The 17,783-nt window shown below is 36.8% G+C and overlaps 1 protein-coding gene across 3 annotated transcripts in view; it reads left to right on the top strand.

Annotated features, from left to right (window-relative positions):
* SHOC2 (SHOC2 leucine rich repeat scaffold protein) overlaps nucleotides 1–17,475 on the top strand; it is a 63,009-nt gene extending 45,534 nt beyond the window's left edge. For all 3 annotated transcript variants that reach the window (XM_071446343.1, XM_071446342.1, XM_071446344.1), the window contains 6 exons: nucleotides 4,565–4,695; nucleotides 7,450–7,638; nucleotides 8,935–9,057; nucleotides 11,154–11,291; nucleotides 11,777–11,894; nucleotides 13,174–17,475. In XM_071446343.1, the coding sequence (XP_071302444.1) occupies nucleotides 4,565–4,695; nucleotides 7,450–7,638; nucleotides 8,935–9,057; nucleotides 11,154–11,291; nucleotides 11,777–11,894; nucleotides 13,174–13,382 (908 nt within the window). In that variant the 3' untranslated portion in view covers nucleotides 13,383–17,475. The remainder of the gene's footprint in view (nucleotides 1–4,564; nucleotides 4,696–7,449; nucleotides 7,639–8,934; nucleotides 9,058–11,153; nucleotides 11,292–11,776; nucleotides 11,895–13,173) is intronic.
* Nucleotides 17,476–17,783: the final 308 nt, after the last annotated feature.

Here is a 17,783-nt window from a genome sequence, read left to right on the forward strand (position 1 = left end):
GTGCCATGTTGTTTGTAGCAGGTTCCTGCAATTTTCTGTTGTGTGCTGAAGTTCACATATATTGTTGATAATGATCTTATGGGATTTTGATGTGCAAGTCCAGTTTGTGTTTTTAACATTATCTGTAGAAGTTTTGTCTAGTGAACAGGTTTTTAAATTGATCTGATGCTTTTGGTTTATTTAAAAGAAAGCAACTGATCCTGATAGCAAATTAGCTTGATGAACTAAGTTTCACATTAATAATGACCTTTCATGTAAGGATAGGGAATTTTAAGGATTATTTTAACTAAGGGAGTGAAAGGAAGAGGTGTGGTAAATCTCAGAAGAAAGAGAGCATTTATCACTCTGTTTAAAAAGCTCTAGTAGGACTTTGAATTAGGAATTTATATTTCTTTATATTATTCAGCTTACCAGTTCTTTTTTCTCTTGATTTTGAAATACTTGAAAAAGAGATGTAGAGGCCTCTTCAGGTGGTCTTTCTAAAAAATATTGTTTTGTTAGCATAGTTTCCTTCTTTGTTTCCTGTCTTCTCTTTTTTTTTGGGGGGGGGGGGGGCGGGGGATTGGTAGACACCTGTTTTTCCTTTGATTAATATTTTTGAAGTACCCTTAATAAAGAATTAATTTAAACCATCTATTTTGCATCCCTTTTATTTTATAAGTTTAATCTAATATTTCTGGATTTGTATGCTACCAAGGATTTTTAATTCACTTCTGTGTAATTGAAGCAGCTAATCCTGAGAGAGACATAAAGTCACTCCAGTGAAGGGATTATGAATTTTGTGCTTAGGTTCCTTCAACCCTGAGAGCTGGCATCTGCTCATGGGTGTTAATACTGTGCTGGTGAGAAAATGGTCCTGAGACAAGGCATCTATGAAACCTGAATCCCAAGAGTAACTGTTTCAGACAAAAGTTGAACTAAAGCAAGTGACTTTTCAGTGACTTGCTTAGGCCTGGTGTGAGTTTAGGGCTCGGTCAGGCTTTGCAATCTTATTTTTAGAAGTACCACTGAATAAGGCAGTTGAGTTTACAAGGGTTTTCATAACAGGCTCTCTAAGAAAACAAGTTGAAAGGCGTTTTGCTTGTTGCTTTTCCTGCTGGTATCTGCTTTTCACTTGTGGTTATCAAACTGTCACGTACATGAACATCCAGTGCAGCGTTTTCTGAGTCATTACCTGCAAGGGGCTGGTTCAGAGCAGCTGCTGAGGTACAGCTTCAGTGACAGAAGTACAACTGCAAATGGTCCTGGTGACAGTCTGAGCTGATCATGATCAGTTGTTACCTTCCTTGCCTTATTCCCTAGACCTGGCCTGACAGCCCATCAGCAGATACCCAGTGCTGTTCCATCTCAGAAAGCAGCAGCTGAGCTGGAATGATGGAGATGAGTGCAAGCACTGTAAAGCAACTCCAGACAGAGGTATCAGCTGGGTAACCCTGAGCTCAGGGAGCTGTAGGTGGGATCATTTGATGGTTCATTGCACCAGGTGTGGTCTTGAGCAACTTGTGACAGTTCCTGTGGTAAAACAGTTTGTCACTTGGTTTTCATGTTAGCCCACTGGCCCCTGGAGGCAAATGTTAACATTGTACTGGTGCATTCCTGTTAAAAAGAAATGTTAGCTTGGACACACTGGGCAGAGGGAAGAGCTGTATCCTGTTTTGTGAAGCTGGGTCTAGGATCTGGCTTGTCCAGCATGTGAAGATAAAAGCTGATAAGGGTATCACACTGTGATGCATTCACAATGAGGTGTGTGTATGCACTCCAAGGATGAAAAGGTAGCTGAGCCTTGTTGACAGAAGACTGAGAGGCTGTAAATAAATTCTGATTTGAAATGAGAAGGTGGCTCATGTTGCCTGTATCAGGTGGGCTCAGGACAAGAGCAGTGGGAGAGGTGCTATTGATGCAGCTGCAGCTGAAATCTTACTGGTTTGTCCTCAGGAATAATTGTATTTAGTGCTATGATGTGTAAAACAATCACAAGGAATGTGGTACACACAGGATGTGTCTTCTATTATGCCTTTGTGTGCCTTTCCTATGGAGAAGAAAGATAACTAGTAAAGAAACAGTGATAAAGTTCTATTAAGAAATGCTACTTATGACAAGGAGAAATTACTGGGAGCTGCTATTTATGCCTCCTTTCTCCTCATGATAATGTCATGAGGATCGCCAACGTGTGTCATTCTCTTCTTTTATGGTACATTTTGACTCTCTCTAGTGGCTGCCTTGTTTCATTTTTCTGAAATGCCACATTGCTGGTAGGAAGAGAGCCATGTACATACAGCCTGTGCTCACAATCTGGAACTGGCACAGCAATGTTGTATTGCTAAGCAACAGTTGGCATCATGCTGTCTACTTCCCTGTTCTTCCTTTTCTCCTGAAAAATCCAGATCAGCATCTAGTGCATGTTTTAGGTAGTGAAAAGAATAATAGCTTTATATCTTACTTTGTGTGAAGTTTGTTGTTCATTCTTTAATAAAACATTAAATAGCAATTCAGAGAAATACAGCCAGGGTGTGCTTTGTTCATCCCTAGGATGGCAAATCCTAATGATCTTCGAGCCTTGCAATAGAATGTTTTTTGTGTGAAGTGAGGCCAGTTTTTTATTCAACCAGCAATGCCTGATCTCACAAATACAGCATGAAATAGCTAAATTATGTACAAATCTGTGTCTTTTTACTAGTGGACTGTAGGATCAGAATAGGTCTTTATTCTCTTTAGTGTGTATATGCATTGCAGGATTTAAAAGGAAAAGATGAAGATTTGTGCACTGCAGTGCAGTATTGATATCCTTGGATTTTAAATGCCTTTTTCTGATTAAGCGAAGACTTTCTTTGCTGCTTCTATAAAACTTAATTTGATACTTGTTTGGAATCCAGCACTTTAGAAAATAGAACTCAACACCCAATTGAAAATACTATTAGTTAAGCAATGGTGTGTAGCTACCTGTTGTGACTTTTGTTTAGTTGTTGATGGCACGAAGAAAAAATTGTTGCCAAGCTTCTCAGATAATTATCAGATATGCACTGAAAACTCATCCTGTTTTTTTCACTATTTGGAAGATGTAGATGATTTTTGTTCTATATTAAGGGGTTTGTGGGTTTTGGATATTTTTCAGTTGCAGTTTTACGGGTGAGCTAACGTTTTTTGTTTTCTTGTTTTACTTTCACTGCTCTTGTGACTTCTCTGTTTTAGAACTACAGCAAAATCATACAGCATTCTTTCCAGTTTCAAGTTTTTATTATCTACATTCCCAACTATTTGGTGATGTTGGGGCATTTATTTTGACTAGGTTCAGGAAAGAGATATTTTGTTGCTTGCTTTGTTGAAAGTCTTTCTCTGTTTAGCAGACATACTCTACATTTATTTCTTCCTTTGTTGTGCTCCAGTTTGTATAAGTGCCCATGCATAGACACTAATATAGCCTTCCCTTAATGAGCAGTTAGGCTGTACATATTAAGACCCCTTCATCTTCTAAAATTCTTCTGGTTATTCATTCTACCATTTGTTAAATTCTGTGTTTCCTTTCTATATGTTGGTCTGCTACTTCATGCAGAACAAAGGTGTTGTGCCATGGGTGGTCATAACAGCAAGTGTAAACCAGCAAATGTTTTGCAAGGAACTGATTGTGTGAATTAATTGTGTGTTCACAAGCTCCCTTGGTGTGAAGTCCAAACGTGCACAGACACCTTTTCTGATTGTAGGGATGAGCCAGAGGTGGAGTTTCTTTGTACAGTTTGGCAGTTGGCTTTTCAGTGAAGTTCAAGGCCTTGCTACCTGCAGGAGAGGCTAAATGCCCCAGCACCCATCAACAATATCCTTGAGCAGTTGGTTTTGGTCTTTAGTACTTGTTAGATGGTAAAGGTTGGAACTAGAGGGAGCTTCAGATGGGAAATTTTCAAGCTGCGAGTTTTTCAAGATTTTTGTTCCCTGACAGAAAGACATATCAGCTGGGGACCATCAGCCTAGCAATATTCAGAAATACTTTTACATGCACTACTGTCCAGATTTTTGTAGACTTCCTCCAGACTTTCCCTTCAGTATCACTCAAAAACTTGAGAATTCTGGGGTTTTTCCTATCACCTGTTAAAGGTTTTCTTGCTGTTGGAGGATGGTAAAGCTGTGGGGTTTTTTTTCCCTGCAGAGGAAATTGTTTTGCCAGGACCTGAGTTGTATGATGCATGCCCAGGTTCTGGTAATATGATTCATGGCATTGAATGATACTGTCTGTAATTTTAAAAAGTCATTTTGGGACATCTGGAAAATGATAGTATGTTTTGATGATAGAAAGATCAGGATAGAAGGACTTTTACAGCAGGACAATAAGCTTTGCTTGCTTATCATATTATGCAGAACTTCAGAATTATATTTAATATGCACAATCTACTTCTGCGTGGTTGACTTCAGCATTGGAAATCTGTGATTCTCCTGTTTTGGGAGGATAGCTCCATTTCACCATTTGAAATTTTGAAGTGTAGGGTGAGAGATAACAGAAGAATCAGAAGTCACACCTTGTTCTGTGTGTTTGTGTGATTCTCACAGCATGTTAACACCTGTTTTCTACCCGTAGGAAATCTGTCCAGTCTAAGTCGTCTTGGCCTGAGGTACAATAGGCTGTCAGCAATTCCCAAGTCTTTAGCAAAATGCAGCGAACTTGATGAGCTGAACTTGGAGAACAACAACATTTCTACTTTACCAGAGGTGAGGAGTGGAGGGAGTGGACTGGGGAGGGGATGCTGCTGGAGAGCATCCATGTTTTGTAAAGGGAGTGGAACAAGGGAAATGATTTCACCTTGCCTCTCAACTCTGAGGAATACCCTTTGTTTTAACCTAAAAGTAATGTGAATTATGTCAATTCATAATGTATAATATAATAACATAATCATGTGTAAATATTAGGTATGTTTAATCAGTATAGAAAGACTAATGTCATACAACTTGAGTCAAAACTGGGAGCAACACATGTGGTTGTATTTGCTGTGCTGTATCTTTAGAAAACCTTAAGTAATGAGTTCAGATTCCCACCCTTCAAGCCAGGTAAGTGTTTCTCAGTGTTTCTGCTTTGTGAAGCATTAGTGCCTGGAAGTAATTGTTCAGATGACAGAAGAAAAATCTGATGTGATTGCTTCTTATTTTGGATATTTATTCAATTTCTTTAGAACCTTTTAAGATGAAGACTTCATGACACAACATAAAGTTTATAGTTTCTTCTGTTTTAGTGTTGGTCAAACTGCTTTCCTAAGTTGTCATCCCCACGACCCCAAGTTGTCTAGATTACTAGTATAAAATGAGGTTAAAGGTTATCTAAATATATATATATAGCAAACTATAAATAGAAGAAAACAAAATGCATTAGGAATTAGGCAAAGTATTTACAGTAACAAAGGCCAGTAAGTAACTAATTTTCCTCAGATAAATTTCTGAGCTCGTCAATGATAGACTGAAACAGAGAATTCAATAAATGTTTGTGCAAGACTATAATTTAGGAAAATGCTAGAGTGAAAGCCACCAGGCTGCTTTTAGGATGAGAGCTAAGGTAGCCCACCCCACCCAGACGTGTTACAAAAGCAGCTGCAATGCAATTACAAAAAGCTAATGTGAGGGATGATTACTGGCTTTAAAACACATTCAGTCATAATACAAACCTCTTAGTAACTGTGCTGCCTTCTTCAGGTATATTTGCCCACAATATGTTAACACTTAAGTTTGCAGAAGTGTGTAGTTTATACTGTAATCTGTTTAAAATAAAACATGTTATGCTATAAGACAAAGAACTGTATTTGTAGAAGAAATTTCTGAATTTCAAAACATAGCTGAAGCTGCTGACATAATGCCTAATAAATATTTTATCTTAAAAGGATGGGCTGAAAGAAGGCAGCACTGCCACAGCTCTCATAGATGTAAGAGCATTGTTCTCTTTGTACTGCCAAAGCTCTCTTGCTTCCCTCCAAATGCATTTAATTACTCTAGGCTATTAGAGTGAATTAGCTAACATATTTTAGATATTTTTTTGGTATACAAGCAGCCTTCAAAACCAGCTTTTTGAAATGCCAAGATCCATCTGAAACAATAAACTGTCTTAGAGCTCAGGGACTGCCTAACCCTAGGACTAATATCTGTTAATTAAAGTATAGGTAGAAACAATATTTCCTAACCAAAGATTATAGAAATTAATGATTAGGTTAGATTGATACTGATTTGAAGATCCATTATTTTATCTGTAGTGGGGAAAATGCTTCTCTGATATTTGCTGAGATGCCCCCACTGTCTAAAGTTTTAGCCAGGGATGTAGGTAAGTCCCTATTAGATCCTATTTTATTTACAATAACGTTAATAAACTATTTATAAAAGTAGCCAAAGCTTTCCTGGTGAAACAGCAAAGCCATGTTCTTAAAGCATTTGCAGTGAATATGGAGCTCAAATTGCAATCCAGAAATACTGACATTAGGAATATGGTTGGAATCATTATCTTGTTACTGCTCATTCCTGATTGCAGATGTTGCATTATTTATGGTATGTAATGCCATGCATAAATCTCCAATTTCTGTAATACTTAAGCAAATAGGGCTGGATTCAAGTTGGTGTAGTAATAAGCAAAGGTGACACTTCAGCAGTAATTTAGATCTCATTATCCATCTCCACGGTTCCAGCAACGTGCTTGGCGCGTAACTAACAGATGAACTGAGATATGGGCTGCTGGGATTTTGGAATCTAGATTGTCAAAAGAAATGAAACTCTGGATTCAATGGGCAGCCCTTGCTATCCAGTTTACCTACAGGTGTCTTGCTTTTTATTTTTTAAAGGGGAAAAAAATAGAGCAGTAACTACTTAGGAATATTTTAGAAAAAGGAAAAAACAATGGAATTTTCCACCCATCCTATTCTTTTTCTCTGTCTGATTATCTGAAACTATTATGGTATAATTACAAGACACTGACAAGTTCTGATCACAAGTATGGATTTATATGAAGTTACCAAGGATTTGCATTGGAATTATCAAATGCCTCTTTTGGGAGCCATTGTGTGGGGTTGATATTTCTTTGGGCTCCATTTTGATGGGGGTGAGTTGCTGGAGCCCAAAACAGCTGCTGGGGATGGGGTGGACATGCTGCCCCTGTGCTCCTGGAGCAACATGTCATTAGAAAAATTGCTTTCAGAGGAGAAAAGAGTTACCAAACCTCCCAAACCTGTGCTTTTAAATGTGGTATGTTTGCTTTTTTTGTATCTGTCAGCATGCAGGGAGGAAGGGGGAAATAAGGTAGTGGCTGGTGACTGTGAGCAGAGATTGTTGCTGGTGGAAGTTATATCAAATTTAACACTGGTTTGTGTGTTGCAACACTTCTTCAGGGGATGGACTTGAGGGGGGAAAAACATTTCTAATTAGACCCATAAGGGAAAAGAGATGCATTCAAATAAATCTGTCCTAAGTTCTTGGGTGGTTTTCTTCTTTCTACAGGGTCTTTTATCCAGCCTTGTCAAACTGACTAGTTTAACATTGGCCAGGAACTGCTTCCAGTCCTATCCTGTGGGTGGCCCGTCCCAGTTCTCCACAATCTACTCTCTCAATATGGAGCACAACCGCATCAATAAAATCCCCTTTGGAATTTTCTCCAGAGCTAAAGTATTAAGTAAGCTGAACATGAAGGTGAGGCACAGAAACATGCTACTGTGTAAAATCAATGAGGAGCACTGTTTGCTGCTCCATGAATTCTGGCAGACTTAATAATATAAGGAATGAATTTATCATGCTGAAATGGATGCTGCTGCTATCACATATATAAATAATTCTGTATTAGTGTAAAATAGTGCTATCAAGATGTTACTAATTTTCTTTGTGTTTTGTTAGTTAAGATTTTGTCACATTTGCTTGAGTTTAAACAATGAAAATTAGAAAGCTGGCTGCAAAGTTCTTGAATATTCACATGGGACACAAGCACGTAGATTAGCTTATTTCTCCCTCAGACACTGTTACAATTTACTTTTTAAACAGAACTATGCAAAATAATTTTTTTAAATATAGTCTTTCAAAACCTAAGTCTAGAGATTTTTGTCTGTAGTTGAAGAGCACAGCAAAAGAATTTTTAAGTGTGCTAATACAGTTAAAGTAGGGAAAAAAGATTATATTATTCTATTAATAGATTTATTTCAAGAAATGCTTGAGCAGTAGCTAAACTCAGCTACTGTTTTAGAATACAGTTTGAGACAAATGAATCCTCAATTTGCATTGTCCAGTTTTTTCACATACTCATTTGTAACTTTGCCTGTTTACCACAACATTGTGTGACCATTTTCTGAAAGATTTTGTGATGTCTGGTCTAAATCAAATATTTAAAAAATATTTTGAGCAGTAACATGTTCAGGGTAATTTCAGATGCTTTTATTCTGAGACATTAAAGTATATGGGGTTTTTTTGGTCTTTTTGTTTTTGGTTGTGGGTTTGTTGGATTTTTTCCCCTCAGCAGGGTTTGGGGTGTGGGTTCTGGTGGGATTTTTTAGTGATGGTGTTTATTCTCTTGATTGGTTTGTTTGGATTTTTTTAAACTCCGTATATTTTTAGGATTCAAACATTTGCTAATAGTGCCTTTGTAAGTTACAGTGAACTTTCTCTTCTTTTTTTGAACCCACCATCCATTGTATTCAGCAGGAATAGGACAAAAAATGTTTTAACCATAGTGTGAGATCTTGAGAATTTTGTGCTTCTTGTTTTTCCACTTCAGTTCATATTAGTAACAGAGAGTCAATTCTGTAACTCTAGATTGGTACCACTAATATTTGGTGGAATTTGAAAAAAATTGGCCAATTACCAACATTTTGTTCTTCTGATTTCGTTATCAACTATGTTGTTATGAAGTATTTCTATTAGCAGTTTGTTTAATCTGTCAGATGCCTTCCCAGCCTCTGGCAAGGGCAGACCCTAAATGTTTGATATGTTAAATCACAGGACAATCAGCTGACGTCTCTCCCCTTGGACTTTGGGACTTGGACAAGTATGGTAGAACTGAATTTAGCGACTAACCAGCTCACAAAAATCCCTGAGGATGTCTCTGGGCTTGTTTCTCTTGAGGTGAGAAGAGTCTAAGTTAACAGCTAAGTGAATACTTGCAACATAGGGATTCTCTACTTCAGGTTTAAGTAATATTACTTTTGGGTGAAATAAAGCTAAATAAATGTGTGTCTCTGTGCTGTTTAATCCCCTGTTGCATTTGTTTGTGGCTGTTGTCAACGGCTTTGGAATGTTCTTTAGGCTCTTGATGAGTGTGCACAAACCACTACCTACAGCTATATTTTTAGCTGGGTAGAAAGAAAATTTTTCTCAACAGGAATCAGTGTTGTAAATGCAATGTTGCTGAACTTGGTTCAATTCCTGGAGACCAGCATGGAAGCAGCAGGGATCAGAAAAACGTAATGAAATGTTTGACAGCCAGGGGTGGCTTGAGTATAGCTCTGTGAACCTCCTAGGCAGCCAGGTGGGAATTCTCAGCCTTTGAGGGGGAAGAACTCGTAGGTTAAAAGCATAAACTAAACCTGCTCTGTCCCCTCATCCTGTTTCTCAGGGTACCATCAGCAGAGACAAATTATTGCCTTGGAGGGACAGAAAGACAGAGGTACTTGTTTGGGCAGTTGAGGGGACTTTTTAGGCTCTGTGAGTTGCTGGGAAAAATCTGTTAAAGAACTATAACAAATAGCATATTTGAAATTGCAAATTTCTAATGTGACTTCTTCTGTGAATATTTAATTATTCCTGTAGTGTGAGGCTAAATTTATGACAGAGTAATAGTTACTTAATAGCCCAGTTCCCTTTTAAGTGAAGGCTGTGGTTGATGTGATTGGGAAATTAGTAACCTCTAGCAGCTGGGTTTGCTGGTGGTCTGTCAGCTGCTGAAGCTGGAGAGCTGCTTGGTTTGCTGACCTGTTACCACTGTGTTTCTCTGTAATTAAAAAATCAAACACAAAGAGCTGTTGGGGCGGTGTTTACACAAAAGTGAAGGTTCCCACAGCAGTGCTAAATCAGCTGCATTGCATGTAGGTAATATTGTCTGTTCCTGCCTTTGTTTCTTGATAGCTATTAAAACATTCCTGTTCTCACTGCTCCATTAATGTGCCGTGCATAAAGGATGGTCACTGAAATGCTGCTTGTGCTAATCCTCAGGCATTGGCTTTCTTTCACTTTGATTTTCACTTTGATTCTCACCATGCCTTTGTTTTGTTCCTGTCTGTGGTGTTTTCATGTTACATGAAGCCAGTGAGAGTTGGGATTATTGGTAGAAGAGAGGAACTCTCAGCCTTAGCTGGTTCTGTGTGGCTGGCACAGGGTCCCCACTGGCTGCTCTTTCACATCCTCATGTCTCGATGTGCCTCCTTAAAGAGCTAGATAACAGCATTGTTTAATCAGTAATTAATTACCTGACTACTCATGGTACTGTTATGAGGCTTGATTACTTCCAAGAACTGCAGGGTTTCTCTGGAGGAAAAATGGTGTATTAGTGTAACCCCTGTTAACTTGCCTGTGAAATAATGAATAACTGTTAACTCTGCTAACCCTGCAAATAAGGATACACTTCTTGAACCTGGGGCATTTATAATTCAGCTCAGAAATGAAGAGAAAAACAAGAGGACATCACTGTAGTAGGCGTGGGTGTGTGATGGCAGCCCATTTTGGAAAGCCAGTGCTCTGCTTAGGTGCTCCCATCTGTGTGTTTATTTACTGTTGCTCCTAACCAGAGGGACACAGGGAGAAGAGGAAGTACTAAGCTTTTTAAGGAAGATTTGGCAAGCACAGCAAATAATGTAAAACATGATTATGAGATAGCTATAAGGAAGCATAACAAAATGGTAGGCAAATTCAGGAAGAAATTGTTTTTCTTTGATCATTTGAAGAAATAAGGTTTCTATTGTATTTGCTTTACATTTATTATTAGGTATAATAATGTTTGAAAGAAGTATATCCTAAATGTATGTATTTGTATCATTAAAGACTTGAAAAAAATTTTGTTAAATCACTGACTTGTTTTATTTTTTTTTAATGTTCAACTACTTCCTTAATGTAAATGTAGGCTAATATTGGACTTCATTACTTGAAAATATTAAAAAAAAAGTATTTTAATCTGTTATTTACTTATTTTGTTGCTGAAATTCTGTGTTTGGTGTTTCTTTTTTGAGGTTCTTATCTTGTCAAACAATCTCCTAAAGAAACTTCCCCATGGAATTGGAAATCTACGGAAACTCCGAGAGTTAGATCTAGAGGAAAACAAACTGGAATCCTTGCCAAATGAAATAGCTTACCTCAAGGATCTGCAGGTGAAACAATAATTGGTCAAGATAAGCATCTAACATCCTTTATTTACACCATGCTGATTTAATTGCAGCTTTTTGGATGAGTGGAAACTATTTGAGACTGGACATAGAAACAAAAGTTAAGAGTCTTGTGCAACTTCACCCACAATTAGTCCCCATTAACTGTTCCCCAGCTTTATCGGTTAATACTGGACAAAAAATTTTTGAAGGTTTTAACTGTTGTACCATGAGCATGATATCACCCCAGGAATTATTTCCGTCATGCTCATGAAATCTATGTTTAGGCATTTGTTTTATTAGGCACCTTTTTATTTTTACATTCAGTGATGCTTGATAGAGATTTGAAATGTTGATGAATGGTTGAAATTTTTTTTGCTCAAATTCAGGAGAGTAGAGCCCATTCATTTGTCAGCCACATATCTTGTTACTTGCTGTCATTCCAAGCAAAAATCATTAATTCAGTTTGTAAAAATGTGTTTTTCCCGTAGAAATTGGTTCTGACTAACAATCAGCTGACCACCCTTCCCAGAGGAATTGGTCACCTTACCAATCTGACGCACCTTGGGCTCGGAGAGAACCTTCTCACACACCTTCCTGAGGAAATTGGTAAGGTCCTCTTGTCTGGTTTGGTGCAGGGTGTCTGGGCAAAGCACATATCATAGCCAACTATTTTGCCCATGAGTAAAAGCCACAAAATTAATTTGAAACTTCTAGATATGTGCAGCCTGATGTGAAAGATGTGCCACAGGAACAGCTCTAGAGTGATGTGCAGATGAAGAAGGCATGGTTTGTCTCTTGCATCATCTTTGGTGAGGAGCCATTACAGCTGCTCATCTTATATGTGCCTCAATGTGAGAAAAACCTAAAATAATCTAAACCCAGAGCTTTGTAATTTATAAGCTAGTGGGGAGAGTTTGCTGTGGAAACAAACTGTGGAATTAAAATCAGTAAGAACATTTTAAATACCATTGTAGGAGTACAGTTTGGTTATTAAAGCTGGATGTCTTCACAGATGAGAGAATTGTCACTTATTGTCAGGTGTGGCTGTTTCATGTGTCATGCTATCAACTGTTTTCTTCTATAGCTTCTCATTTTGGTTGGTTTACTATGCCATGAGTCTTGCCTACTGCTTTCTCTTGTGAAAGATTAAATAGTCTCTTAGGTTATAGGAGATGTTTATAGTGTATAAGGTTGGAAAGTGGGGAATATTTTGGGGAGGACTTCTGTGATTTTGAAAGGAGAAATGGAAGTCTTAAAAAGAAATTACACTGTTTTCCAGCTTCTGGTTAATCTGTATTGCAGTATGTGTAGAGGCAAACTGTAAAATTTTAATTCAGGAAAAAAATTTCATACTTGTTAGTTCCATTTAATAAATTCATAAGTTAATCTTTCTGTGCAGAGAAGTCACACTCTTCTGCTTTTTTACTGTGACACATGACAGTTATGGTTTCAGGTCTTTAATATATGGTTTCTAATTAGATAAAAGGAATGGCATAGATATTCTTAAAGAGAGACTAGATCCTGTATAGCATAAGTATTTCCTAGGTCCTTTTGATTAGATAGCTGTTCCATGTTGCCTGCACTTGCATAGCTCGTGAATGGCTATGGTGAATTCCCTTTCAGTTCTCTTATTCTCTATATTTGCAGTTCATTTATTATCTAAAGGAGATGCCCCAATGGATATTTTTACAGGGAAATTAAAGCAAATTGGTTCTTGCTTAGGTACTGGTGAACAGAACTTGCTGTGCTTGAGAACAGGAGTCTCACTGACTCAAGGTTCTGTATAGGGAAGAGTCTTCAAGTGGACTCAGAGCCTCTGTCTAAAAGTTAGAAACTGCATGAATCAAAAAGATACAACTACTACTTACTATTTTATTTTAACCAGGTACACTGGAGAATCTGGAAGAACTGTATTTGAATGACAACCCCAATCTGCACAGCCTTCCCTTTGAGCTGGCTCTTTGCAGCAAACTGTCAATAATGAGTATTGAGAACTGCCCGCTCAGCCACCTTCCACCTCAGATTGTTGCAGGAGGACCCTCCTTCATCATCCAGTTCCTAAAAATGCAGGGACCATATCGTGCCATGGTCTGATGCTCATCGACTTGTCCAATACACTGTACAAAATACAAACTGCATTAATGTTGTAATTGTCTGTATATGTATATATAATATAATATATGTGGTTTATATTATATTATATATATATAAATATATAAATAATATAAAAAGGCAAATTTAAGACTGCATTATGTGTTTCTGCTAATAGAGGAATCATAGCCATTTAGATTTTTTTTTTAATTCTGTAAAAATGCTTGTCTAAGTTTTCTTTGCTGAACTTGATGGAAGTTGTCTGAATAATATGAAAATGCCAGTTCATTTAAAGCAATTGCCAATGAACTCAAAGTTTAAATTTAAGGGACAAAACCAGTTTTGCTTAGATTTACTTTCAGTTAAGAGAAATATATAACCTTTATATAATGAACTTTTCTGTTCCCCCCCCCCTTTTTTTTTTTTGTGTCAAAACCTGAAAGGGTCTCGTCCCCTGAGGTTGGTATTTTCTTTTAACTTATTTTGAGATTTGAAGCAAATGGTGTTTTTATATTGTTTACAGTCAGAGTAAATCACTGGATTTTGTTTTATTCTGATTTGCTCTGTTTTAATCAATCATATCTAGAGTTTATATGCCTCTGCTGATGAATTTTTATCAACCAGTTTGTATACTAAAAACATACTCATCAGAACAACTGGCAGGTGAAAAGGATGCAGTCAAAACAAAAAGAAAAGAAAAAAAAAAAAAGCTTGAATTCCTTTAAATCTTGCTTCCCTGAGTTATCAGTTGCAGGCATAACATATCTGAACTGAGCCTTTTGCAGTTGGTCTTTTCTAGCACAAGTAAACCTTTTCAGATTGGTAAAAATGTGGAGTATCCTCAGTGAAGAGCGGTTTTCATTGTGTGAAGTAACAAGTCCATGAGGTCTAACAGTACAGTTAAGTGACAAGGAAATAATATATATGTACATTTTTATTACAATGTTGAGTCATAAACTACAACAGGCAATTTTAAGGATTCCTTATAGACCTTGTACAATAAATGAATGTGTCTTACTTTTAAACACTGCAATATATGTAAGTTTTAAGGTTGGTTAACAATGTACTATGGTTTTATATCTTGACTTGCCTTGTACCTCCTTCCATTATGGAACTTCTGTGTCCAAGCACAATATCTTCACACTGTGCTGTTTTGCTGCTGAACTAAATGCACTTTTCCCCACAGCTGGGGCACTTGCTTCAAAATATTCAGTTCAGTATCTTGATTATTCTTTTTTAACTTCATCCTATCTGTTTCAGTATTAAACCGATCTGTTAAAAAAGAGGCACCTTTTTCATTTGTGCAGAGATGTTGGTAGCTCAAGAGAAATACTGTAAGTAGTGGACATTCAGTTTTATCATGAATTTCTTGGCTGTTTAGAAGGCAGAAGATGCTTCAGGGAGATTTTCACTATTGCTGCACTTGCAGTTGTCCTTTTTCAGGAGGGTGAGAACTTGAGGCAGTCACATTCCATGGTTATCCAAGAACTGTTCTGTTTATACTCACTGGAATTGCTGCTGGGATAGTGTGACTTACAGGGCTGTACCTTTTGCACAAAATCAAATCAATGGATGCCATGGGAAATCTGTTCCACGTGCAGAAGTTTGGGAATATTATTTCTGGCTTTCAGGTGTGCTTATTTAGACATATTTCCTCAATCTGCTTGCATTTTGTTTTGTTGTATGTCTTTTCATTAACAAGGAGTAAGTTTTAAATGGAAGGCAGGTGGAGATATAAAACCTTAGAGGGCTTAAACATGCTGTAAAACTATTGTAGATGTCACTGGATTTTACTAAGTAATGTTCTATTCTTTCTCACACACTCTCTCTGTCGTTCCCCCCTTCCCCCCCTTTTTTTTTTTACATCTACTGTAGCTTTTCAGTTTAGACTTTAGTTTATAAAAGGCTAGTTCCTTACAGTTCTGCCTGAGTTAATCTTTCTCAGCACTAAGGTGTTAAAATATGAAGATGCTGAAATGCTTAGTATCAAGACTGTAATTGAAATTCTGAATATACTGCAAAGTCCATGTTTTGCCCTCAGGTCCCTAGGGGGGAAACTGGTTTGGTTAATATGCTTCCTTAAAGCAAAAGTGGCGACCCCTTGTGTTTCCAAACGTCTTGGTCTCATTCCCTGTCTGCTCCTCAATCCCGTTTTTATGAGAGTTCAAGGGATTGAATTTGTTTAGTTTGTAAATATGTTGATTATTCACCTTGTTAAGGTACATGGTTAATGACTGTATGATTGGAGCTGACCCTCTCTCACATAAATTCCCGTGGAGAAGTTGGCTGCCAAAATAGTGCTCGTCACACTCACTTAAAAACAAGCTATTCTTTTCAGTACACTTATAGGAATAAATAAAGCTATGTTTTAATTCATTACTATATTAAAAACAGGATATTTTTTTCAAACTATCTTTGTACTAGTATGGTTGTTGCAATGCCAGATAATCCTGAGCCCTGTTTTAGGCGTTTAATTTTACACACTTTGAGGTGAATGCTTATTTTTTCAGTGTCTCAAGGGAGATTTGAATAAGAGCAGTGTGAGAGAAGTTCTGGTGCAGGAGAAATCAAGTCAGAAGAATCTGAAAAGTTCTTTAAAATGATCTGAAAGTTTAAAGCATTAAGTATCTGGCACAGATTGGAAATACATGCATATAAATCCATGTAAGTACGTGGATTTATATCCAGATCTATACATAGATCCATATAAACCCAGCCATTTTGATCATTTAAAATAGTCTTACCTCCTGAAATAACAGACTTTTGCTTTTCCCAGGATGCTGGATAATTAACTGGTGTAGATTCTAGATGGTTTTATTGCCTGGTGACATTCAGCTGAACACACATACTGGCTTATGCATGTTTAAGAATTTTATTTGCCCATATCAGTTAAAGTATGAATGGAGAGAACTTCATTCTGACAACTGTATGTATACATAAATACAAAAATGTATTTGTGTATCTATACATATATGAAAGCATAGACAAGGTGGAGAAATAAATTATATACAGCATTTTTGAAAATAAGATTGAGAAACAAGTGATTCCCAGATACTTGTATTAAGTGTTTATTCTCCTTGCCATACTGAGGGAAGTAATTTAGAACTGTTATTGAAAAATATGACAGTCTTACTGTGGGTGAAAATCATGACCTTGATTACTTGTCCATAGCCAAAATATCAATTTTTTATGTGTCTGTGCCTGTGTACATACATACTCATGACTCATAGACACTATCCTGAATCATGCCTTGATTTAACAAGCTAAATTATTACAAATTATGTAGTATTATGGAGGTCTGGAAAGGTATAAAGCAGATCAGAAATTTGCTAAACCATGAAAAGAAGGAACAGTTGCTGTTGTGACTCATGTTGGTCACATATTGCATTTTAATTTACTAAATAGGAATTTTTTTTATAATTCCTTGCAAAAGTTTTTTAGCATAAGCCTTTTAAAGTTTTGTCTCTTGCTGTCCCATATTCAAGTTTGGTACTTGGATTGTCTCTCTGGTTAGTGCTTAAACCCATTGTGTCACCTGGAATTCATGTGTCATCTTCAATCTGCAGAGATTGAGAAATCGATTTTATTTAACAATTAGAAAGCTTTGAGAGGTTATTTTTCCTCCCCTTTTTTTTTTAACCCAAAAATAAATTAAACTTCTAAATCAGCACAAATCCATATCAGGAGACTTGTCCTATCTGGATGCAGTGAAGAATTTTCCTGTCAGTGAAACACATCATTTTTATCAAAAGAAATGCCAAAATAGCTTCTAGTTAGAAATGTGCAGTTGGTGGTAATTTGCACAACACAAAGTTCAAGGAACAGTAAGGATGATTACAAACAAATTATAGGATCTAAAAATGGGTTTGTTTTCTCATTAGCAAATATCAAAAAATTATGTTTATTATTATTCTGATTTAGTTCTTAACCAGGACTGCACAGGACCTTTGCTGTGGAAAAATATCAGACCACACTAATTTTGTGGTTAAAAGCTAAGTGAGAGTGTAAACAGTCTACAAAAATGTACTTTTAATCTGAATTATTGTAATGTTGTTATGTCTATATAAAAGATTGCCTTGCTTTTTTATAAGAGTCATTCTGTATCAATGCATTCATTATAAATAGTATATTTGTAAATAAGCTGCCACTGAGTCTTTTCAAAGTTTTCTAGTATTTCTAGTCTGACATTAACCTGGTTGTAAGTCTACTTTTGCAGCACTGCAAATTATTAAGAATTGTGTTCTCTTTATATATTTATCACTCTTCAAAAGATCTCAAAATATAGATTTTCATGTAGAGCAATTACAGGAAACTTCAAAAGTTGGGTGATAGTAACTTCTTTACTCTGAGTCATGTAGACTGGAGACCTTCTGTACAGCAAATATTGGTAAAAAGTTTTATACT

The sequence above is a fragment of the Agelaius tricolor genome, unplaced genomic scaffold, assembly GCF_023055355.1.
Source record: "Agelaius tricolor isolate 1412-34295 unplaced genomic scaffold, bAgeTri1.0.p SCAF_22, whole genome shotgun sequence".
Taxonomy (NCBI): Eukaryota; Metazoa; Chordata; class Aves; order Passeriformes; family Icteridae; genus Agelaius; species Agelaius tricolor.